The sequence below is a fragment of the Diospyros lotus genome, chromosome 2 (assembly GCF_014633365.1).
Source record: "Diospyros lotus cultivar Yz01 chromosome 2, ASM1463336v1, whole genome shotgun sequence".
Taxonomy (NCBI): Eukaryota; Viridiplantae; Streptophyta; class Magnoliopsida; order Ericales; family Ebenaceae; genus Diospyros; species Diospyros lotus.
Genome location: NC_068339.1, coordinates 47,471,062 through 47,498,127, shown reverse-complemented (window position 1 = coordinate 47,498,127; position 27,066 = coordinate 47,471,062). Strand labels below are relative to the sequence as shown.

General features: G+C 34.0%; 2 protein-coding genes across 7 annotated transcripts in view; both read right to left on the bottom strand.

The window, feature by feature from the left end:
- Positions 1-2,218, bottom strand: part of LOC127794574 (uncharacterized) — a 58,359-nt gene extending 56,141 nt beyond the window's left edge. The window contains exons 1-4 of one of the 5 annotated variants that reach the window (XM_052325782.1): positions 2,010-2,200; positions 1,159-1,427; positions 900-1,005; positions 184-273 (exon numbers count right to left, since the gene is read on the bottom strand). In XM_052325782.1, coding sequence (XP_052181742.1) covers positions 184-273; positions 900-1,005; positions 1,159-1,199 — 237 coding nt within the window. In that variant the 5' untranslated portion in view covers positions 1,200-1,427; positions 2,010-2,200. Of the gene's footprint in view, positions 1-183; positions 274-899; positions 1,006-1,158; positions 1,861-2,009 lie in introns of those variants that run through there. The other 4 variants (XM_052325785.1, XM_052325784.1, XM_052325783.1 and 1 more) reach the window with 4 other exon arrangements.
- Positions 2,219-24,998: 22,780 nt separating this feature from the next.
- Positions 24,999-27,066, bottom strand: part of LOC127794403 (uncharacterized) — a 70,840-nt gene continuing 68,772 nt past the window's right edge. For both annotated transcript variants that reach the window (XM_052325445.1, XM_052325446.1), the window contains exon 22: positions 24,999-25,530. In XM_052325445.1, coding sequence (XP_052181405.1) covers positions 25,526-25,530 — 5 coding nt within the window. In that variant the 3' untranslated portion in view covers positions 24,999-25,525. The remainder of the gene's footprint in view (positions 25,531-27,066) is intronic.

Sequence of the window (27,066 nt, the reverse complement as noted above, 5' to 3'; positions counted from 1 at the left end):
ATGAAACTGGCAAACCAACCTTACTTCTGGCATAAGAGATTCCAAATGCATATCAAACTCCAAACTCTTAATGTCATGACCAAAAAGAGAAACTCAAAAACTGCTAGTGTGAATTAAACATAAAACAGCAATGGATGTAAATTGTATCACAAGTGGAACTCCATGAAAGGCAGAGATACTTACGTCCTTCTCAAGTTGTAATCTATACATATAAGCACTACTGGATTTTGAGGACAATTCAAGATTTACAGCATCTCCACAACAATTATTCTCCTGAAATCAAGCGATTCAAAGTACTTACAATTACAAGTAATTAAATTTTATGAGATACAGGAAATTAAACATAATGGAGATATATTGTTAGGGATGTGCTTTGAAATTTTGTTTAAAAAGCTTGCACAGCATTGAAAACTGACAGCAGTAATATCCCCCCCCCCCCCCCCCTTCTTTTTTTTCTCTTTTTTGGCTCCAGAACCAGCTCAAACTGTTAGGAATAAGAACAAAAAGAAGTCTCACTGCAAATAAAGTCCAGTCTATGGCTTAAGGATGAAGTAAGGAAAGAGCTTAATTTGGTTACATTACAAATTAATAGAACCAATATTGTAGAAATAACCCTCAAAGCAAAGCCTTAAACCTGAGGAGGAAATGATTGAATCGAAAAGTGAAAGAGCTTAATTTGGGTACAACTGCTAGGCTTAAATCCCAAGCAGAAAAACTTGGGGACGAAAATGATTGAAATAAAAAGGCCAGTCCATGGCTTAAGGATGATGAAGCAGGCGCAGGGCGAACTTGAGGACAACTGCTAGGCTGAAGTCCCAATAAGATTTTTCAAATTGGTAAAAACCAATTTGAGACATCTTATAACGAGGGAGAAGAAAGGCAAGCAAACTGGTACTTACCTGCAAGGAGCAATCGATTCCAGTTTGTTCTGCATTAATTAGCTGGGTTACTGAATTAGAAGAAGCCGCATCAGAGCCATCAGATTTGTAAGTGGAGTCTTCGCCCCTGCACGGAAGTGGAAAGCAAAAGTTTAAATGCCAATAGGGTCTCGAGTTATTAATAAGACGAGAGTAAATGGCAAAGGTCTCTCGGTTTGATTGCGTGAGGACAGGAGAGAAGCTAGAACAAGTACAAACGCGAGAGAATGACAAAACTCACTGGCTGTAAGAAGGGCACAAAACCGCCGTTGAGTCACACATCGAATGCAGGTGTCATGGAGTAGAGACACTCAAAAAGAAGCACAACCCATAAATAACAATTTGACGAACATGTGTAAGAAGAGCTTTCTACTACTTCCCACGAGCCGTGAACTTAGGTCAAGATCAAAATTTGGATTTGGGATCGACGCGACGCAACGCAAGATATAATATTGTCGTTGCTGATTGCGAAAATGAGGAGGAACCTACTACTAATGCTACTCCCAGCAACTGCATTTCCCATCACATCCAAGTACATATACATACATAGTGAACAAAGAGAGAGAGAGAGAGAGAGAGAGAGAGAGAGGAGGGAGGTCGAAAGAGCAAATAATAATAATAATAATAATATAATATAAAATGACAGACACGACGACACTATATGCAGGAACAGTGAAGAGAGTGACCGGGCGAGGTATTGTTACACCTGTGAACAGATAAGGACAAAGAAACTCACGAATGCGCTACCACCAAACCAATCACTCCCATCAGTCTCAGCATCATCCCACTGACACAGACATATTTAAAAGAAAGACAAACAAAACCAAAAAAGAAGAAAAAAAAAAAAGAGAAAGTAATTGCTTTGCCTCTTTTTTAGACTTATTGTCAATCAAAAGTTGTAACTAAATTTATCCATCTCAGTAGCATGATAGTGTTTGAAAAGGGGAAGAAGGAAGCTGGGTTGGGAAAGAGATTGAGAATGAGAATGATGGATTGGCAAGCAAACGCAATCATCAACTGAAATAAATAAATAAATTGCAAGTACAGACCTGCATAAATTCAGGGTGTTCGTGCAAAAGCATGTAAAATTACCAAATTCGTTCGTTCACGTTCACAAGGAGGATAGGAATGAAATGATTGCCTCCAAAAAGATGCTTGAAAATTAATGGCCAACCAACCCCAAAACCCGACTCCAGTAACAAACATCTGGCGTTTGAGAGAGAGAGGAGAGAGAAACTCAAGTAGAATAGAAGAAGAAGAAGAAAGAAAGATGGGTAGAAGGGATTCACATTAAATCTCCAGTAGCATCATCATTAATGATTAATTAATCTATAAAGAAAGAAATGGGGATGGGGTGTTGTTTGTTTATCAATAATAACTATCTTGACATGGGCGGATGCAGAGGAGGGTATGGGGCTAGACTGTGCATGAGCTTTTATATATTTATATATATATATTATTATTTAAGTTATATATATATTTTATTATTTAGTTAGGGTTGGCACCGGCTGAAGCCCGTGCCAGCCCCCCCTACATCCGTCCCTGTATCTTGATCCTCCCCGCCTCCATTTTTTTTTTTATTAATCTTTCTTTAAATATTCTCTATGCCGTAACCCAAAGCCAACGAATCCAATATCTCGATCATCATCCATCATTCAAAGACACCTAAACCAAAAGGACTATTCTCAACTATACTAAATTAAACTAAAGTTATTATTGCGAGAAGTTGTTCTACAGGGCTCAAAGGGCCTATCGAGCGACTCACAAAAAGGGGGCAAAAAGACGATTTTGCCCTCGCCCACTTTACAAATTTGCAAAGCAGGTCACTGCCTCCCTGCTCTGTGCGTCTTCCTGCCATGGTCGTCGCCTCGCCACCGCACCTTGCTACTGTCGCCTTCGTCGCCTTTCTGTCGTCGCCACCTCGCCTTACCGACAGTCAATACAGCGACTGTCGACGAGGCAAAGCGATGGCAAAGAGGTGACGGAGGCGAGGCGACAGCCATGGCAGGAGAGACGCATAGAAAGGAGGGAAATCCATGGGAGGGGAATGGAGAGAGCAGGCGTGAGAGGCAAAATCGTCTTTTTACCCTCTTTCGATAACCCCGTCAGTAAGGCCGTTAGGCTTTCTAGCATTTTTCTTATTGCGAGTGTATTCATTCGATGGCCGCAACCCACCCTCACTTATTCACAAAAGAAGATTCAAGTAAAAAGTAGAGAAAAAGATATTATGGATGGATAGATATATCTCTCCGACCAGACGGGCTGCCTCAAATGGATGGATGGATGTCTATCACCTTTCTCAAAAAAATAGTTTATCATTGAAAATAGAATATTACAGTTCATGCCATTGTTGTTAAAATTTCGATTCTACTTGCACGATTTTAAGTTTCGAAGACCTCCAAACGATTCAAATCCTGTGTAAAATCTTATTTTGGGTAAAATCATATAAAATTCGATTTTAGGTGTACAATTTTACGATTTTACGCTTCAAGTATAAATTATAACTTAAATCTAATGGAGAATATTGAAATCATCTTCTAAAGAATTTTAAACTATATTTTGCCTCTAAATTGCCTATACCAATATGTTAGTTTTGAATTATATTTTGAAAATATCATCTTTTGAATTATAATAAGAAATAATCAAGTTATTAAATGATATTAATTTATTTTTTATAAAATTATGTTATTATAAACATCTATTTATAAAAATTAAAAAGTATTTTTAATTGTCTCTAAAATATTATGATTTTACGATCCGATTTTATGAACCAATTTTTTATCTTACTTAAAATCCTGATTTTAACTGTAACACCCCCTCTCCTAGAACTGCCCGAGAAGAGGTGCTACGGGGAAAATAAAATAAACTAACTGATAATCTGAAATCTGATATCATAACTGAACATCTCAATCAACTGGAATAAAAACTCTGAGTCAATACAGACTAAAAGTCATAAACTCTGTCTGAGGGACAATCCCTCAACTGAAATATAAAATAGATTTAAACTGAGAAAATACTATAAAACTCAACAGACTCCCAGACATCTTTTATCTTGAGCGGCTCCATGTACACACACTATAAACCACTGCTGTTAGGCCCCATATCTGGTACTCCCCTGCTAGAACCTGGAGGGGGAAGAGTACAAGGTGAGCTACAAAAGCTCAGCAAGTAATAAGCTGGAAAGAATACTGAAGCTGAATCAAAGAATATCGATACTGATAAATAACTGACTGAACTTGTACTGAATAATCACTGTCTGATTACATTCATAAAAATGTAATGCACATAAACTGTAAACTAAATGCAGGTATGCAACTTTGGCTCATAGGCCCACATAATCTGATAATACATACCTGTCTGATCTGAAACCTGCATACATAAAAAAACTGTAAGCACATACTATGGGCAAAGCCCCTAGCCCCCTGGTTGCCACCAAGCGAGCAACTCATAAACTGAGCTGAAACTGAAACTGATGGGATCCCCACGGACAAGCCGCCTAGCGCGCATAATGCAATGCAATGCTCACATAAATGCTGGCACACGATATGTAGTGCTCCATATAAAGTCATGCTCAATGCTCATACCAAAATGTATGCACATAATCTCACAAAATAATGCTGATCATGTCAAAATAAAATAATGCTGAACATGATATGATCTTCATCTATATATTGGAATACAAAGATTCTATGAATTATGATTTATGGTATGGGTATGATTAACTTGTCATGTTCTGGCTTATGAATTCAATGTTGGAAGGTATTGAATACATTGATTGAATTAAACTTGAATTAGGACTCACTGGAAGCTAAATTAGATTTCTGGAAAAGTCATCCGGATATCAGAAAGGATATCAGGATAAGAAGAAAGACATCCAGATATGAAGAAGGCTCATCCGGATACACTGACATTCAAAGAAGAAGCTATTCGGATATGCTAGGAAGTATTCGAATATGAACTAGGACATCCGGATATGATTTTAGTCCTCCGGATATCTCACTGATGCATTCAGATATAACTGGGGGACTATTCGAATGAAAAATTCAACTTTTGAGGGAGGCATCCGGACATCAGGCGAGACATCCGGATATCATACTTGAAGAACTTTAGATACATCCGGATACGATACAAGGTATCTGGATATTAGAACTTAGAGTAATAGAACTTGCAATCTAAAATGGATAAGGATTAATAGAACTTACAATCCAAAATGGATGAGGATTAATAGAACTTGCAATCCAAAATGGATAAGAATTAATGGAACTTGCAATCCAAAATGGATAAGGATTACTGGAACTTGCAATCCAAAATGGATGAGGATTACTGGAACTTGCAATCCAAAAAGAATGAGGATTAATAGAACTTGCAATCCAAAAACGATAAGGATTTATAGAACTTGCAATCCAAAATGGATAAGGATTACTAGAACTTGCAATCCAAAATGGATGAGGATTAATAGAACTTGCAATCCAAAATGGATTAGGATTACTGGAACTTGCAATCCAAAATGGATAAGGATTAATGGAACTTGCAATCCAAAATGGATAAGGATTAATGAAACTTGCTCATAACTTCACTGTTATACGCATATATAATATATATACGTCTCTGCTTACTGATATAAAATCTGAGAACTTAATGAAGAACTGGAATAATCTGAAAAACTGATATGAACCTGTAATGGAAAGGATTACAGGAAGAATACTTGCCTGATAAAACTCTCTGATCGAACTCTGGAGCGATCCTGAAGACTCTAGCAAGCCTCTGCTATCTCTTGGCCTTTCTGTTTATCACACGGTGTGAAGAAAAGCTAAGCTAATGGGCTCTATATATAGACATAAAGTCCTAGATCCCTTTCCTTTTATAACTTGGAATCCCTCTCCCAATTGAAATTGGAGACTCTCAAAACCTTCTCCTATTAGGACTAGGAGACTCTTAATCCAATTCCATCTCATACATGGATTCTCATTTTTCTTTAAATACATAGTCTCACTTAATTAATAATCATACAAACATTGTTATTAAAACTCTCAAATAATAATAAAACTCCAAAATTACCTTCATGCCCTTGCATTTAATTAAATAAATAACTAGAATTAAATGCTCTTTAAATGCTATTTATATACTATTCTCCCAATTAAAAATCTAAATTGCCACCTTGGCAAATTCCTTTAACTCCAACATTAAAAGAAAATAAATGTTATTCTTTTCCTTCAAAATCTCTAAATTGCCACATTAGATAATTAATTGGCAAAATCTCCTAATCAACACTTCAATAATTAATTAAATAATTCCTAAATAAATACTGGGCCCTCTAATGGGTCGTTACAATTTCTCCCCTCCTTAAAAGAATTTGGTCCTCCAAATTCGTACTTGGTTACTCGAATAACGAGGGTAAAGATGCCTCATCTCTTCTTCTAATTCTCACGTTACCACTTCTGACAAGTGACGCTGCCATTGCACTTTTACAAGAGGAATTGATTGATCCCTCAAAATCCTTTCTTTTCACTCTAGAATATTGATAGGCATCTCTTCATAAGACACATCTTCTCTAACTTTAAGAGTCTGAAAATCAATTACAAGCTGAGGATCTGGCACATACTTCCTCAACATCGAAACATGAAACATGTTATGAACATGGGACAACTGAGGTGGCAAAGCTAACTCATATGCCAAAGTCCCTATCAGTCTCAAAATCTCAAACGGACCAATGTAACGAGGACTAAGCTTCCTTGTTACGCCAAATCTGCAAACTCCTTTAATAGGCATGACCCTTAACCAAGCATGGTCACCTACCTTAAACTTGAGGTCTTGATGTCACTTATTTGCATAGCTCTTCTGTCTGTCTTGGGCTATTTTCATTATAGCTTTGATAACTCGAATCTTTTCTGATGCCTGCTCAATAATTTCAGGACATAATAAAGCCCTATCACCAATCTCTTCCCAACATATTGGCGATCGACATGGTCGCCCATACAAAGCCTCTTACGGACATTCCAATACTTGAATAGAAACTATTATTATAGGCAAATTTTACCAAAGGTAGATACTCATCCCAACTACCTTGAAAGTCTAGAACATAAGTTTTCAACATGTCTTCAAGAGTCCTAATAGTCCTCTCTGACTGGCTATTTGTCTGCGGATGAAAATACTGTATAAACTTCAACAGAGATCCCAATGCTCATACAAAGCTCCCTAAAAATGAGAATTAAAATGAGGATCTTGATCTGATACAATGCTGGATGAAACACCGTGTCACTTCACGATCTCCTCAATATTAATTCTTGCAAATCTATTCAATGGATAAGTCTTCTTGATAGGCAGAAAATGAGCTGATTTAGTCAAACAATCGACAATCACCCATATAGCATCATAGCCTCTAGTAGTCCTGGGTACCCATCACAAAATCCATAGCAACATTATCCCACTTCCACTCTGGAGTAGGTAATGGAAGTAATAAACCTACTGGTTTCTAATGTTCCGCTTTAACTTGTTGGCATATTGAACACTGCCAAACATATTTAGTTACATCTTTCTTCATACCACTCCAGCAATACTGCCGCTTTAGGTCGTGGTACATCTTCGCAACACCTGGATAAATAGTATAACGACTCTTGTGCGCTTCACTCAAAATCTCTTACTTAAGATTTCCATCATCGGGTATACAAATACATCCTTGAAATAGGAGTATACCATCACTTCATAGAGTATATCCCAAAGGAGAAAGTTTCTCAATATCTGCTAAAATCTACGCCAACTTCTCATCTTTTGACTGTTGGTTCTTGAGTAAAACAAATAACTCAGGTTGTATTCTCATGTAAGCATAACTCATCACTGTACTATCTTCTGGAGCCGAAATAGATAAAACACTTAATTACTCAAATAACTTCTATTCTTGAACCATCATTATAGCCACAAAAACTCCTTGCCGACTCAAAACATCGGCTACCACTTTAACCTTTCCTGGATGATATAGAATCTCATAGTCAAAGTCCTTAAATAACTCAACCCAACGTCTTTGCCTCATGTTCAATTCTTTTTGGGATAAGAGATCATGTAGGCTCTTGTGATCTGTATAAATCTCAACTTTTTCACCATATAAATATTGCCGCCATATCTTCAATGCAAATACTACCACCGTCAACTCTAAATCATGAGTAGGGTAGTTCACCTCGTGTTTCTTCAGTTATCTGGAAGCATAAGTATTAACTCGACCCTCTTACATCAATACGCATCCCAAACCTGAATGGAAAACATTACTGTAAATGGAATATTTCTCTCCACTTCTTGGTATAGCTAAGACTGGTGTGATGGTCAACTTTCACTTTAATTCTTAGAAAGCACGTTCACATGCGTCATTCCATTCCAACTTTTCTCATTTCCTTGTTATCTTAGTCATAGGGAAGATAAACAAACAAATCTCTTAATGAATTGCTTATAATAGCCTGCAAGACTTAGAAAACTACATATCTTTTTCACTGTCATCGGCCTTAGCTAATCCATAACAGCTTTAGTCTTATCTAGATCCAATGAAATACTGTCTCCTGACACCACATGGCCTAGAAATCCAATTTGAGTGAGACAAAACTCACACTTACTGAACTTGGCGTACAATTGCACTTCTCTGAGCCTCTATAGTACTAAAGTAAGATGCTCTGTATGCTCTTCTATATTAGGTGAGTAATTATAACTCGATTCATCAAATCCATGAAAACAGCTAGAGCATTTGTTAACCCAAATGGCATCACCACAAACTCAAAGTGTCCTTAGTGAGTCCTGAAAGCAATCTTCTGAATATCATTATCTCTTACTCGCACCTGATGGTAACTTGATCTTAAGTCTTATCTTTGAGAACACTTTAGCTCATCGCAACTGGTCTAATAAATCATCCACTTGAGGTAAGGGGTACTTGTTCTTCACTATCACCTAATTCAATTGGCTATAATCTAAGCACAACCTCAAAGATCCATCTTTCTTCCTCACAAACCACTGCAAGAAAAATCAGTTTTAGTGACGGGTTTTGTGACGGGGATGCTCCCGTCACTAATTTGTGACGGGTTTAGTGATGGAAAGCCGTCACTAAAGTGGTTTAGTGACGGGCAAAAATTACCGTCACTATTTTGTGACGGGATATGTATCCCGTCACAAAATAGTGACGGAAAATAATCTCCCGTCGCAAATCAGCGACGGGAGCCAGATGTCCTGTCGCAAAACTGCGACGGAACATCAATCCCGTCGTAGTTCTGCGACGGGACGAGTCAGTCCCGTCGCAGTTCTGCGACGGGACTGACGCCCCGTCGCAGATTGCGACGGGACGAGTCAGTCCCGTCGCAGAACTGCGACGGGACTGACTCGTCCCGTCGCAATCTTGCCTTTAAAAATCCCCCCCTTCTTTCCCCCTCCACACTTAACGCCCCCCCTCCCTCCCTCCCATTCTCTCAGTGTCTCGCCCCCCCCCGCGCTCCCTCCCTCCCTCCCGTTCTCTCACTGTGCCATTTTCATCCTCTTCACATTCCTTGGTTCTTCTTCTTCTCCAGTTAATTTCGTTGCTCTCAAGTAAGTATTTTATGTTTTTTTATTTTATTTTAGTTTTTATTATATTCTGTTAGTTTAATTATAATTTATTTGTGTTAGTTTAGTTGTAGTTATTTTATTTTTGTGTTAGTTTAGTTGTAGTTATTTTATTTTTATATTAATTAGTTTAGTTTAGTTTAGTTTTAGTTTAATTGTTTATATTATTTGTAATGCTTAAAAATTAAAATGTAAATAACTATAATTAAATAATTAAACTACAACTAATTAATTATTTAGTTATTTAGATATGTGACTAGCAAACCCGTCATGTGTAAATAATGTTTATTTATTTTTTTTAAGTTTAGATATATTTTTAATGAAAAATATTGTAATTTTAAATAAAATACATAAAAAATTATATACTAAAAATAAATTTACTATTTAAGAAAGTATATATTTTATTGTCATAAGAAAATATTTAAGTGTATACATTAAAAAATTAAAAAAATTCTATTAAAAATATAAAAGAATTCTATTTAAAATATAAAAAATAAAAAATAATAAATAAAATTTTAATTAAAAATTTTAAAACTAACATATGAAATAAATTAGATAATTATTTTTAAAATTAAAAAGGTATAGATTAAGATTATTATTTAAAATAAAACACTAAAATTGAAAAATAATATGAGAAATTAATTAGATAAATATTTAAATTAAAATATATAAGAAATGCAATATTAAAAATAAAATACAATAAAAAAATAAACACTAAAAATACCCTACCGAATATATTTTCTTAAAAATTAAGGACTAAAAATACAAAATAAAATTTTACCATGAAAAGTTATTAATTTTTATAACAATAAATTTAACCTTAATATTTTTAATAACTCAACGAAAATAAAATAAAAAATGTAACAAATCAAAATTTGAATAATTGTTTAAGTAGTAAAGGAAATAAAAGTTTAAATTGCGTTAGTTTTATTTAATAGGTAATTTATTTTTGTTTTTAGTATGTATGTTGAGTTTAATGATTATTTTATTTAAATTAGTTTAGGTTTTATTTTAATTGTTTATATTATTTGTAATGTTTAGAAATTAAAATGTGAATTTTATTAATTGTTTATAAATTATTTCTATAGTTATTTTGTTATGTAATTATATTAATAATATTTATTTTTTTGTTTTTAATTTAAAACAGATTTTTAATTTAAAATATTGTAATTTTAAATAAAATACGTTAAAAATAAAATACTAAAAGTAAATACAATATTTATGAAAACATATATTTTGTTGCGATAAGATTAAGTATAGACATTAAAATTAATTTTTTTTTTGTTTAAAACATTAAAAATAATAAATAAAAGTAAAATTAGAATATTTAAAATAATGTACGAAATAAATTAGATAATTATTTTAAAAATTAAAATGACTTTAAAAAGGTATACAATTTAATTTTTTATTTAAATTAAACACTAAAAATTAAAAATTACATGAGAAATAAATTAGATAAATATTTAAATTGAAATATTTATTTATTACAATATTAAAAATAAAATATTATTAATGAGTAATATAATTTGTTGTTATAAAATAAAATAAGTATACTAATGGATTTTAAATTTTAAAGTGAGACATTTATAGCTAACTTAGAAAATATATTAGATACATTATTTTAACCATATTGTTCTTAATTACTCAAATCAAAATAAAATAAAAAATGTAACAATTAAAAATTATAATAATTGTTTAAGTATTAAAGGAAATACAAATTTAAATAAATATTTAAAAAAAATTCAATTCAAACATGTAGAGTTAAGTAAAAATATTAAAATTTATCTTAATTATTTATTATCTTAATTTATAAAAAAGATGCAAAATTTATCTCAATAAATTATTTATTATTATATTTATTTTTTGTTCATATTTATCAATTACTTATGACAGTCTGAAATGATGAAATATAATTTGGTTAGTTTTCAGGATAAAATATCTATTAGGAATCGTGCTTGTTATACAATTTTTTGAATTGAAAATGGAAGCTCCGTTGCATCGTCGATGGATTGATAATCGGTGTATGCCAAGAAGGGGTGGGATCACTCCTGAATTTTATGCTGGTGTTGATGAGTTTATTCAACTTGCATCTTCTCAAGAAAATTTCATAAGGCTAGGAGTGTTGAAATGTCCTTGTATGAAATGTGAGTGTTTGAAGTTTAAACCAGTTAATGAGGTGAAAAGGGATCTTTGTAAGCATGGGTTTATGAAAGGATATTATTATTGGACGAACCATGGGGAAGAAATACCAATAATGCCTCAAAATGTTATTGTAAATGAATATTATAGAGAAGATAATTTTAGAGATCAGTTTAATCCGTATGAGCAAATGGTAATGGATGCAGCAGGACCGTCACATGCGCCTGCTACAATGCAAGGAGCGTTTAGCGAAAGTGGTCATCAGTCGTACAATATTGAGGAACCACCTAATGAAAATGCAAAAGCATTTTATGAGATGTTATCTGCTGCACAATCCCCATTATACTCGGGTTGTGATGCAGAGAGTGAACTTTCTGCTGCAGTTAGGATGTTGAGCATTAAATCTGATTACAACATGCCTGAAGGTTGTTATAATGAAATCATGCAGTTTATGCAACATACAATGCCAACTGGTAATCGTGTGCCCGATGACTTTTATCATACTAAAAAGTTGGTTTCTAAGCTTGGACTTGGTTGTCAGAAGATTGATTGTTGTCCAAATAGTTGTATGTTATATTATAAGGATGATCAATTTGAGAGGAGTTGTAAGTTTTGTAGTCATCCTCGTTTTAAGTCTGCAAGAAGTGGCACGGGAAAATTTAAAGAAATTCCTTTTAAGAGAATGTGGTATTTGCCCCTCATACCAAGATTGCAAAGAATCTATGCTTCAACCATTACTGCTTCGAACATGAGGTGGCACTATGAAAATTGGAGAGAGTTTGGGGTATTGTCTCACCCGTCTGACGGTGAAGCATGGAAATATTTTGATCGGACACATCCTGACTTCTCTACTGATCCTAGAAATGTAAGGCTTGGTTTGTGTGCAGATGGGTTCACTCCATATGGTCAATCGGGTCGCCCGTACTCTTGTTGGCCAGTAATTGTGACTCCATATAATTTGCCTCCTGGATTATGTTTGAAAAGAGAGTTTATGTTTTTAACGGTTATTATTCCGGGTCCTTCAAATCCCAAAAGTAAGATAGACGTATTTTTACAGCCTTTAATTGATGAATTGAAATTGCTTTGGCACGAAGGAGTGTTGACTTATGACATATCTACAAAGCAAAACTTTATGATGAAAGCAGCTCTGTTGTGGACTATCAATGATTTTCCTGCATATGGAATGTTATCTGGTTGGATCACATCAGGTAGATTAGCATGCCCGTATTGTATGGAAAACACAAAAGCTTTTAATCTCAAGTACGGTGGGAAAACATCATATTTTGATTGTCACCGACAATTTTTGCCAATGGATCACCCTTTTCGAAGGAATACAACTGCATTTCGAAAAAATAAAGTTGATAATTCTTGTCCACCTCCTCGTTTAAGTGGAGAAAACGTATTTGGTAGAGTATGTAATGTCCCGTCTATCTTAGAACAACAAAATTGTGTTATGATCGGATATGGTGTGCAACACAATTGGACAAAAAGAAGTATTTTTTGGGATTTGCCATATTGGAAAGATAATCTTATCCGACACAATTTAGATGTCATGCACATCGAGAAGAATATTTTTGATAATCTTTTCAATACAATCATGGATGTGAAAGGTAAAACTAAAGATAATAGCAAAGCTAGAATGGACCTGAAAGAATATTACAGGCGGAAGGAGTTGGAATTAGTAGAACGTGGTGGGGGTAAATATTGGAAACCTAAAGCTCAATATACTTTCACAAGAGAACAAAAGTTAAGTATTTTGAAATGGATAAAAGAACTTAAACTCCCTGACGGGTATGCATCTAGATTGGGCAGATGTGTTGATATGAAGAATGGAAAATTGTTTGGCTTGAAGAGTCATGATTGTCATGTTCTTATGGAGCGGTTACTTCCAACGGCATTTTCAGGATTACCAGATCGAATTTGGAGTCCAATAACTGAATTATGCCAGTTTTTCAAAGAAATATGCTCAACAATGTTAAGAACTGAACATTTGGAAGTTATGGAACAGAACATCCCAATCATTCTATGCAAAATAGAGCGTGTATTTCCGCCTGGATGGTTTAACTCAATGGAACATCTCCCGGTACATTTGGTTTACGAAGCAAAGGTCGGAGGGCCAATCCAATACAGATGGATGTATCCATTTGAACGGTAATAAATTTTATATTCATATAATTTATTGATTTTGTCGTATAATTTATTATGTTCTTTTTCATAAATTAAGATAACTTTAAAATGATTTAGGTTTCTCAATACTTTAAAGAAGAAAGTTCGGAATAAGGCTCGCATAGAAGGATCTATTTGTGAGGCATATTTAATTGAGGAGACAGCCACATTTGGTTCATATTATTTTGAATCAAATATTCAATCAAGGAGGACGAGAGCCCCTCGAAATAATGATGGGGGAGAATCTACGCATCCACAAATTTCTATCTTCAATTATCCGGGTCGTGCAGCTGGTCCAATGAAAAAAAGATGGTTGGATGTGAATGAGTTCCAAACAGCAAAGTTATATGTCTTGCTAAATACGCCAGAGGTCGAACCTTATATTGAGTAAGAACCCAAACTTAACTATATTAATATATTTATGACTTCATATTAATAATTTTGTTCATATTATGTTGATATATATATTTTAATGTTTCAGCATGTACACAAACATATTACGTGAATTATCGCCAGTAATCAGTGACGAAGAATTAAACAAACAAATCGAGGAGCATTTTTGTGTTTGGTTCCATAATCATGTAAGTTTGTAAAGTTTAAGATATTTCTTAATTTAATATTAATTATGTATACATAAATTGATGAAAATATTTGGTTAGGTGAATTTGAGTGGCGAAGTTATTGCAGACCCACTAATTCAGAGCATAGGGTGGGGGCCAACTCCCAACGTGAAACATTGGCCAATGTATTTCGTCAATGGATACAAATTTCATACTGTTGAATGGAGTCAGAGTAGGTCGACAGAAAATTATGGTGTTTGCGTGTCTGCGTCAGGAGGTGGAGCTTCACATATGAATTATTATGGAAAACTTATAGACATACTTGAGTTAGAATATGTAGGCTTACCAATAAAAAGAGTAATTTTGTTCAAATGTGAATGGTATGATCCAAGTCCACGAGGAACTAAAATTCATGATAAATATGGAATTGTAGACATTCGATCATCAAGAAGATATAGGAAATATGATCCATTCATATTTGCCCAACAAGCTGAACAAGTGTATTACGCGTCTTATCCTGATTACTGTCGTGAAAAAAATGGTTGGATGGTTGTAATTAAAACAAAGGCACGAGGTACAATAAATGCTCCTGAAGCTAACATGGAAGAGCCTTTTCAAGAGGATGAAATATTGCAACGGCCTGTAATTGATGTAAATATTGACCTTGGAGGCACTTTACAAGATGATAATGGGCTAGTAGAGGAAGTTGATGTCTCCAATATTGTTGAGGAAGAAGAAAATGATATGTATGAAGAATCTGTTTCAGAAGAAGACGAGGAAGATATATTATCTGATGACAGAGATAGTGACCAGGAAGACATTGATGAATATATAGAAGAAGATGACTGATAGTTTTATGGTTTTTTTTTTTTTTTTTTTGTGCATGCTAATTAATAACCTTTGTATTTTTAAAATATGAATATTTATAATTTGTGTACCTGTACTTTTAGTATGATGACTTTGATGTTAATGTAATTTTTTTTCATACATATATAATTATCGAAATATATGTCAGAACATTCAACACCTTCGGGTAGGGGAAGAGGTAGAAGTAGAACATCTTATAGGACCACACCTTCTCCAGATGCCAATTCTGGTTCGCAATATTCTTCTCCTGACTCCACACCTGTTGTTCAATCCACACAATTCAATCTCCAGTCACCACCCCCACCACCACCCTCACAACCTTTTGCTCCCATGCCTCATCAATTTCCATATCCTGGAACCACGATGCCGCCATGGGGTTATTATGGTGTTTCACCAACTTTCTACCCACCAGATGTTGTACCACCGAGTGGCCAATATGTTGGGGGAACTTCTCATATGCCAGACAGACATTCCCATACACATTCATGCCGACACCGCAAGGACTCAATTCATCATCTGCTTCTGCACAACACTCTGAGCCCATTCCAACTGACCCGGTTGGCATCAGCCAAGGAGACGGTCGAAAATACTTATCTTGCGATGAACAGTGTAATCAGTGAGTATCGTATTTATTATTTTAAACTTATTACTTGCAAATGAATATATATATATATATATATTTTGTGTTTGACAGTTTTATCCCTGAGAGTGGCCCGCCAAGCAAATTAGGAAAGATTTGGAGGGCACGATACACCGAACCGTGGATTCATTGGGATGAAGTGCCAGAAATAATACGAAGGATGTGGCTTGAAGAATTTAACGTAAGTTAATTTATAATTCTTTATTAATATAAGTTTGTATTTAAATTCTTATATATATATATGTTTCTTAACTTAATGTAGAAGACGTATTTCTGGCAAGCCGATGAGAATGATCGCATATGGCTCACATGGAATAAGTCTGGTAGACGAAGTTTTAGGAGCCATTTGCATCGAATTAGAAATGGGGAAGACGAAGCAATGTGGATGGATCCCGACGTGCGTAAGGCACTTGATGCAAAGTGGGCAGAAGAAAGCAACAAAAAAATTGCCACACAAAATAAAAAAAATCGTGCTTCCGAGACCGGTGGGTCGCTCCACACTGGCGGGTCCATTCCATTCTCCTTGACTCGAAGAAGGCTGGTAATTACTTATGCTAAGTTATATATATTTTTTAATTTATTTAAATTATAAGTTTACTATATTATTTACTATATTATTTATTAATTTCTTATACAGGCAACTGAATTGAATCGTGAGCCCAATGAGTTTGAATTCTTCAGGAGAACCCACACCAGGAAAGATAATCAAGGAGAAGAAGTGTGGGTCGATGACAGATCTAGGGCCATCGCTGTAAGTGTGTTTTATAAATTAAATTAAAATTTTTATTCTAAAATAATTTTTTAATTCATTTACATGAATGTTTTAATTTTATAGGAAAAATATGAAAGATTGAGTGCGGAGGCATCTTCATCATCCACAAGTACTGGAGAGTCCTCATCGCCTACAGTTAATGAACACGACATCTTCTATCAAGCTGTTAGTGGTCGGAATAGAAAGGGTCGAATATACGGGCTGGGCTCCCAAGCTAATTTGTTATATCCATCTACCACCAATCGATCTAGCCAATCATCTTCACATATGTCACCAGAGTTTCAACAAATGAAACTTAAAGTCACCCAATTAACTGATGAGTTGCTTGAATCCCGGGCTGAGAATCGGCAATTACGACAGTGGCAAGAACAAGTGACAGCGTGGCAGTCAGAAATGAATATAGTAATAAGTAGATTGACAAAACAATCTACTGCAGATGCTGGACCGTCGACTGTTCCAGGTGGATCTGACCCGGTAGCTGATCAAGATGAGAGTGACAATCATGAAGATGAAAATGCTAATAATAATGACGATTGATTGTAGTGGAATGTTGTAAACATTGAAGTAAACTTGGGTAATCTTAATATTAATATTAAATTTTAATTTTCTTTTTAATGTTAAATTTGTTATATTTTTAATGTGAATGTGGGTAATATTAATTTTATTTAATGTTATTTTTAATATTTTATTTAAATTTTTAAAAAAATTGTTGTTATTTTCAATTTTTTTATTCTTATAAAAGAAAATATTAATTTTAATTTTAATAAATATAAATTTTAATTTTATAAATTTAAAAATTAAAAATATATTTTTTGAAATTAAAAATATATTAATTTCATAAAAATATATTATGATTTAAAATAATATTAATTTTCTTTTTAATGTTAAATTTCTTTTATTTTTAATGTGAATGTGAGTAATATTAATTTTATTTAATGTTATTTTTAATATTTTATTTAAATTTTTAAAAAAATTGTTGTTATTTTAAATTTTTTTATTCTTATAAAAGAAAATATTAATTTTAATTTTAATAAATATAAATATAAATTTTATGAATTTAAAAATTAAAAATATATTTTTTGAAATTAAAAATATATTATTGATTTGAAATATTAATATTAATTTAATTTTTTTCCAAAATTATTTTTTTATTTATATTAATTTTATAAAATATTAATTATTTATTTAATATTATTTTTTTTATATTTAAAAATATCTGTGACGGGTGCTCCGTCGCAGATCTGTGACGGGTAGTATCCTGTCACAGATTGCTCGTTTTTATTTTTTATTTTAAGAATTTTTGTGACGGGTAGAGCCCGTCACAGATCTGTGACGGGGCAGTACTTCCCGTCACAGATCTGTGACGGGAAGTATTTCCCCGTCACAGATCTGTGACGGGATGAACTTCCCCCGTCACAGATCTGTGACGGGGGAAGTTCATCCCGTCACAGATTTGTGACGGGGAAGTACTTCCCCGTCACAGATTTGTGACGGGATGAATTTCCCCCGTCACAGATCTGTGACGGGTAGTACTGCCCCGTCACAGATCTGTGACGGGACACCCGTCACAAATCTGTGACGGAACTGCTATCCCGTCACAGATCTGCGACGGGTAGCACTCACCCCGTCACTAAAATTCTGTCACGCCCGCTTTAGTGACGGATTTTACCCCGTCACTAAACCCGTCACAGAAAAATTTAGTGACGGATTTTATGTTTTTAGTGACGGATTTTTCCGTCACTAAAACTGATTTTTCTTGTAGTGAACCATTCTGGTGAGCCTCATAGGGATGAACTGAGTTAGATAAAACCCTTTTCTATTAATTTTTCTAACTAGGTCCTTAACTCCTTTAGCTTATCAGGTGCCATTCGATATGGAGCCTTAGAAATAGGTTGTATACCAAGAAATAAATCAATAGGAAACTCTGCTCCTCTCCGAGGAAGTAATCCTGATAATTCATTAAGGAAACATCTGAGAAATCTTGTACTACTGGCACCTCAAACAACTTCCTCTTGCTTCCCTCATCTGAGGTAACAAAAACTAGGTAAGCTTCACATCCATTACACATCAGCTTCTCTACTTTCATTACTGAGATTATAGGAATCATAGCCATAGGCTTAACTCCTTTATATATCTAGACTGGCTATCGAGCTAGATCAAAGTCTATAATCTTCCATCGACGGTCAACTCTTGTATAATGCCGTGACAACCAATCCATGCCAATGATCAAATCAAAATTCCTAACATCAAGAATTTCTAAGTCTCCAAATAATTTCTTATCATATACCTCAATCTCATAATTCTCAAACATTTCTCTTGATAGCATATGCTTACTGAACTATTGTGGCATAATCCACACTCTGAGCTCCTCCAAAAGTATGGCAAATATCAGCACACAATCATTTCTTTTAGCAGCCTTCTTTGCTTCAATGGACACCAACTCTAAGACATATCTAGTTAAGGCTGTAAACTCTGCCTCACATTGGGCCACTGTCTTGGTACCTTACACCAACTCAACGAACTTAAAAACTTTTTGGTACTTGACCCATGCTGAATAATAAGCGTCATTGAACACTTGCTAAAATTTGATCCATGTGGGTTCTTGATTACCAACCTCTGGCGGGTGGTCTTCCCCCATCTCTCGGCATCGCCTCTAAACAAGAATGTGCTAAGTCGCACTCGGCGATCGTCCATACAATCAATAGCATCAAATTCTCAACTGCTGCTGCATCTGTGCCTCCATGGAATGTTGATGGTCAGAAGGCGATGAAATCCTTTAATAGCTAACTCCCTGTATTTGCCTCCACAACTAGAGCTGCTGGAGCGACTGGCTTATCTCCTCTACTACCTTCTACTTCTTGGGGAACTTGTGATTCCCTTACCTGATTAGTAACTAGGGTATTTATTACCCTCATCAATTCTGCTAACATACCTTGCATCTCGGCCATTCCTTGCCGTAGATCACGACTAGACTCTCCTAGTGAGCCTAGTGTGGACACTGGAACCTCGTCTTCCATAGAACCAGTCTTACTGCGAGTACGGGGTCATCCACCTCTATTACTCATCTTTCTGCATCACCACTTAGGGTTAGAATACTGCTAATTGGGCCAACATGTCTAACTAACGGACACAAGTCCTAACTCTACCCAACATCCTATGTGTGTACGGGAGACTCCTCAAAACATTGCTCTGATACCAATACTGTAACACCCCCTCTCCTAGAACTGCCCGAGAAGAGGTGCTACTGGGGATAATAAAATAAACTAACTGATAATCTGAAATCTGATACCATAACTGAACATCTCAATCAACTGGAATAAAAACTCTGAGTCAATACAGACTAAAAGCCATAAACTCTGTCTGAGGGACAATCCCTCAACTGAAATATAAAATAGATTTAAACTGAGAAAACACTATAAAACTCAACAGACTCCCAGACATCTTTTATCTTGAGTGGCTCCATGTACACACACTATAAACCACTGCTGCTAGGCCCCACATCTGGTACTCCCCTGCTAGAACCTGGAGGGGGAAGAGTACAAGGTGAGCTACAAAAGCTCAGCAAGTAATAAGCTGGAAAGAATACTGAAGCTGAATCAAAGAATATCGATACTGATAAATAACTGACTGAACTTGTACTGAATAATCACTGTCTGATTACATTCATAAAAATGTAATGCACATAAACTGTAAACTAAATGCAGGTATGCAACTTTGGCTCATAGGCCCACATAATCTAATAATACATACCTGTCTGATCTGAAACCTGCATACATAAAAAAACTGTAAGCACATACTGTGGGCAAAGCCCCTAGCCCCCTGGTTGCCACCAAGCGAGCAACTCATAAACTGAGCTGAAACTGAAACTGATGGGATCCCCACGGACAAGCCGCCTAGCGCGCATAATGCAATGCAATGCTCACATAAATGCTGGCACACGATATGTAGTGCTCCATATAAAGTCATGCTCTATGCTCATACCAAAATGTATGCACATAATCTCACAAAATAATGCTGATCATGTCAAAATAAAATAATGCTGAACATGATATGATCTTCATCTATATATTGGAATACAAAGATTCTATGAATTATGATTTATGGTATGGGTATGATTAACTTGTCATGTTCTGGCTTATGAATTCAATGTTGGAAGGTATTGAATACATTGATTGAATTAAACTTGAATTAGGACTCACTGGAAGCTAAATTAGATTTCTGGAAAAGTCATCCGGATATCAGAAAGGATATTAGGATAAGAAGAAAGACATCCAGATATGAAGAAGGCTCATCCGGATACACTGACATTCAAAGAAGAAGCTATTCGGATATGCTAGGAAGTATTCGAATATGAACTAGGACATCCGGATATGATTTTGGTCCTCCGGATATCTCACTGATGCATTCAGATATAACTGGGGGACTATTCGAATGAAAAATTCAACTTTTGAGGGAGGCATCCGGACATCAGGCGAGACATCCGGATATCATACTTGAAGAACTTTAGATACATTCGGATACGATACAAGGTATCTGGATATTAGAACTTAGAGTAATAGAACTTGCAATCCAAAATGGATAAGGATTAATAGAACTTACAATCCAAAATGGATGAGGATTAATAGAACTTGTAATCCAAAATGGATAAGAATTAATGGAACTTGCAATCCAAAATGGATAAGGATTACTGGAACTTGCAATCCAAAATGGAAAAGGATTACTGGAACTTGCAATCTAAAAAGAATGAGGATTAATAGAACTTGCAATCCAAAAAGGATAAGGATTTATAGAACTTGCAATCCAAAATGGATAAGGATTACTAGAACTTGCAATCCAAAATGGATGAGGATTAATAGAACTTGCAATCCAAAATGGATTAGGATTACTGGAACTTGCAATCCAAAATGGATAAGGATTAATGGAACTTGCAATCCAAAATGGATAAGGATTAATGAAACTTGCTCATAACTTCACTGTTATACGCATATATAATATATATATGTCTCTGCTTACTGATATAAAATCTGAGAACTCAATGAAGAACTGGAATAATCTGAAAAACTGATATGAACCTGTAATGGAAAGGATTACAGGAAGAATACTTGCCTGATAAAACTCTCTAATCGAACTCTGGAGCGATCCTGAAGACTCTAGCAAGCCTCTACTATCTCTTGGCCTTTGTGTTTATCACACGGTGTGAAGAAAAGCTAAGCTAATGGGCGCTATATATAGACATAAAGTCCTAGATCCCTTTCCTTTTATAACTTGAAATCCCTCTCCCAATTGAAATTGGAGACTCTCAAAACCTTCTCCTATTAGGACTAGGAGACTCTTAATCCAATTCTATCTCATACATGGATTCTCATTTTTCTTTAAATACATAGTCTCACTTAATTAATAATCATACAAACATTGTTATTAAAACTCTCAAATAATAATAAAACTCCAAAATTACCTTCATGCCCTTGCATTTAATTAAATAAATAACTAGAATTAAATGCTCTTTAAATGCTATTTATATACTATTCTCCCAATTAAAAATCTAAATTGCCACCTTGGCAAATTCCTTTAACTCCAACATTAAAAGGAAATAAATGTTATTCTTTTCCTTCAAAATCTCTAAATTGCCACATTAGATAATTAATTGACAAAATCTCCTAATCAACACTTCAATAATTAATTAAATAATTCCTGAATAAATACTGGGCCCTCTAATGGGTCGTTACATTAACTACCTTGGTTCATGCTGCCTCAAATGTTAGAAACATTCAAATTATTTTTCATAATTTCAAAGACAAACTTTTGGCCGAACTAAAAGTGATATTAACAATTGTAGTAGTTATATTGATATCAATCAATTAATATAAACCAATAAATATATATTTAATGTAATTCTTACTTGTATTCATGTTAAATTATAATAATCCGCTAATGCTATTGTCGCATTAATACTCATTATATTGTTAATAACAATACACATATTAACTAAGTCAAAAATATTGCGTAGAATAAGTTTGCATTTATAACATCTATGGTTGAACGCACGACTCTCTTAGGGTTGGGTGTAAGGATGAGTTAAGATGACTAACAATCTCAAATTGAGTGTTTTACGTGCGTTTATACTTTACAAAGTTTTCTATGCAATGTCCATATGTCCTTTAGCATTGTTTAGTATGGCATAGCAATGATATTCTTGTTGATATATTTACTTTTTTTATTAACGATTAGGAAATGATTAACTACTTTTAATTATATTAATCTATTTTTGTCTTTTTTGATAGACGTTTTTTTTACAGGGAGATAGTGGAATGTCAAAATCATCTTTTCATTAAGTGATATTTTTTTTTTTTTGTCATTTGAACAAATTTAGATGACCTTGACGATAATAGGAGACAGAAATATTATGGGCAGCAACAAGGTAGAATGGTGAGAACTCTGGTAACTTGTTAATCATTTAGTGATCTATTTTCTATAACGAAAGCACAATAACAAAAAGCTTTAGGGAGCAAGAGCGATCTAAGTCTCAATTGGTGTATCAAATTCAGTGTGTTATTTAGATGAGGTTAGTTACTATTTCTTTCTCTCATTCTTTACTGAATCGAGCTTTGCAACACTTTTGACAGCTTCCGACTAGTCAGTCTTCTTTACTCTGTTAATTTGAATTACTTATGGTGGTTTAAGTTATGAATATGTTTATACATCCTAACTGATTATTTTGGTGAGTATCTTAAGATTTTCAGTATAATTATTAACTTTGGACAACTTAAAGCTAACATAATCCTTAGTTCATGAATTGACAATTCCTTCTACTGTTCATTATCTACTCCATTGGTTTTGTTTGCTTAATAAATGAGGATTAAAAGTACAAGTGCCAACATTCACATAAAATGATAGCTCGAGTTATGATTATGTTTATGCATTTAGGTGATTCTTAGAGAAGTTTTTTCTGAATGGATTTAGGAGGTAACGCAAATGAAGATTTTTCCTGATAGTTGTACATATTTCTTTTAAGGTGTGTTTGATTGCATTACCTAGAATTTAATTTTAGGTAATATTGCCTAGAAAACAAAAACCATCTCATCCTATTGAAAAATAAATTCCATGGAAAGAACTTTTAAATGATTGTACTATACATATTTTTCTATGGAAAAATTAAAAGTGTTTGATTGTTTTCTATAGAAAATGTGTAATAATTACATATTTTCTATAAAAAATGTGTGCAATCAAACACACTCTTAATGTTATAAGAATTGTATATTTTTATTAGTTGTGTAAATTTTCTAGTTTGGTTGTTTGTTGTGAAGCTCGAGGTATGCCCTAAGTTAAAATTGTAGATATTTTTGGATTATTTTCAATTAAAGTCTTACTCACAGAAAAAAAAAAAATTACATATATTTTATTAGTACAATTGTAGCACTATTATAATATTATCAACTTGTAAAATCATATATATATGAATTACTGGAGCAAAGATTTATGCTTATATTTTAAATAAATGCGTATAATTGACTGACAATAATATATAAAGTTTTAGGCTTTTATTCTATACGCACATATTGGATAATTTTATTTATATAAAATAATTTGATAATAAATTAAATATTATGGTAAATTTGAAACAAAAAAGTCAAGATAAACTTGCTTTTGTAATGGCGTACGAGTTAGATCTATGGTGAATAGATAAATTATTTTGTATAATATGACTTTGATCATTTCTAAGACACGTATGAATGCTCATTTCATGCAAATATGACTATATCAATATGATTATTATCAATGCTTTTGCAACAAATTCTAATATTTCACAAAATGAATTTCCTATTTTTCTTTTGTTGTAGTGAGTCCTAACAACTTCTTTACATGAGAAATAATTTACATGTTTGGTTTGATATATGAATTAATTGGATATATATTATCATCTAACATGACAATACCTTATTTGGGAAATAACATAAAGGTGAGTTACCCCAACCATGACTTAATTAATGCCACCAAAATATGATTAAACAAACAATCACATCTTCACCATATAATATAAATTAAGCCCACTTCTTTGTAGCCATAGTGGACCGGTCCGACCCTGCCCTCACATATAAAAGCTTAAATAAATACTCATCTCTCCTCTTTTACCAAATATATAAAAGCCTAGGAATATTTCTTCCAAAAATTATTATTATTATAATTTATACGAAATATGGAATAAATATGCTTCAAGGTTATACCTCAAAAAAAAAAAAACACTATTATTTGAAATGACTACTACTATTATTTGACATATGATAAAAAAAAAAAAAATAGTTTTTAAGTATGTTAAAATTTAAAATTCTTACGGATTCAACTTCTCCCAAAACATTGAAACTACAAACCTTCTAATTTAAAATCACTACTAGCATGTTAAAATTTTGTGCACCAAACGTTGGTTAAACTCAAAGAATTACAACCAGTGGAAGAACTGAATTAGCAAGGGTTTAACAAAGATCACGTAAATCGCTGGTATAATAACACCACCAAACCAAAATAGACCAAGAGTTTGGAAGGAACCCAATTACACTATACAAGTTTTACTGTACAAGGCATTAACAGAAAGGGACACACTATCACGGTTTGAAATCCTAAACATTATACCAAACCCAATTATGGCTCCTACGCTAAATTTCAAGTCCAGAGAAGAAAGCAACTACCACCTTAATTTTTTCCTGGATGGCCAAGAGAGGAAGGAACCCATATATGTTTCCGGTACTGCTCTCTGTTGTTGCATGATACAAGATAATCTTGGTTCCTTCAGTCAATTATTAATGGTACTCAAGACCCTCATCAAAATTCCTCAAAGTTCTGAGATTTCTACCTCTTACCGTGGTACTTGACGGCATTCTCCTGTAGCGCTTGAAGAGGATCACACTGCAGTTTCAAGTTAATTAAATTATGAGATACACAAAATTCATGCCCTACACTAAACTCCTCAAACCAGAAAGGAGAATATATCATATTAAATACTGATGGGTGGTAAGATCAGTTAAAAGTAATCCCAGTTTGGGGTGGGGTGAGAGAAAGCAGGTCCAATTTCAGTTTCTAATCTTGCAATTCAACATCTTAAGAAGCAGTCTTTTTTAACTTTTTTAGCCCCAGCTGTTCTTTATCACTTTTTAGGGTTAATTGCCCCCGCATCCCATGTGATTTGGGCCATTTGTACAGACAGACCCCCTATGGTTTTACAAATGTTTCTGGACAACTCAGCAAATTTATCTTTCTTGCTTGGGCACCCCCCTTTTATTAAAAGACGCTACCAGCCAGTGATGTTTATAACTAGCTAAAAAAGAAAAACAAAGAAAGGATTTGAGTTAAGTGAAATGCATAAAATGTGAAAATCAAGAGGTACTAATAAATGAGAGGGCAATCAAGGAGAGTTGACTTTAAGCTATTCAAGGCGGTGGAGAAACAGGTGTTATGTTGGGACGTATTCATAACTCTTGAAGAAGAAGGGAATTTACATGTGATATACACATATTTGTCTAAACAAAATAAAGAAAATATAAAAAAAAAAGATGAAAAATTATAAACCAGTTGCACCAACTAAAATCTCTAGAAGTATGAGAATGCATGGGAGAATGGGGCATTTTCTGACTACTGAAATTATTTAACGTGATCTTGACATTGAAAGGATGTCAAGCAAGTGGAGAAAGAGCATTTTAGTACCTATTTATAAAAATAAACAAGTTGTTCAAACTTCAAACTTGTGAAAATTATAAAGTGATCAGCCTAACAAGCCCTCTCAAAAAAAAAAAAAGATTAGTTCAGATATCTTGTATCAAGAATCCAAAAAGGATGTTATCGTAGAATTAAAGTGGCAAAATTAAAAAGGAAAATTGACATCTAGTGTTCTATGTTATAATAAAATTCCTTTAAAGGTAAAAGAAAACTTTTATAAGATGACCATAGGGCCAATCTGTTGTATGGCATAGAATATTGCATAGTAAAGCTCCAACACGTGCAAAATATGAACGCAAAGAAGATAAGGATGTCATGATGGATGCACAACCATACAAGAAAAATAAAAGCCAATTTGGTCCCTATACTATAGGCTAATGTCCAATCTAGTACCTGTCTTCTTTTTGGGCCAATTTAGTACTTAAAGGTTCAAAATCATCCAAACTTAGTACCTGCTGTCAGTCAACCAGTGTCAGTCAACCAATAACTGACGACGGGTAGGAAATTGGCCCTTTTTTAAAAGTTCAAGTGCTAAATTTTATCAGATTTTTTTATTTTGTCTCTTTTTTCAAAGTTAAGTAACGTAAACATGCCCTGTTTAAATTACAAAGGTATAAAACTAAACCTAAATCTATGGGTGTGCAATTCCAGAGACTATGTGCCTACCTTAGGCCTGTCAATGGACTAAGTCCAGACCCAAATCCAATTCATTTAACTGGTTTGGTATTA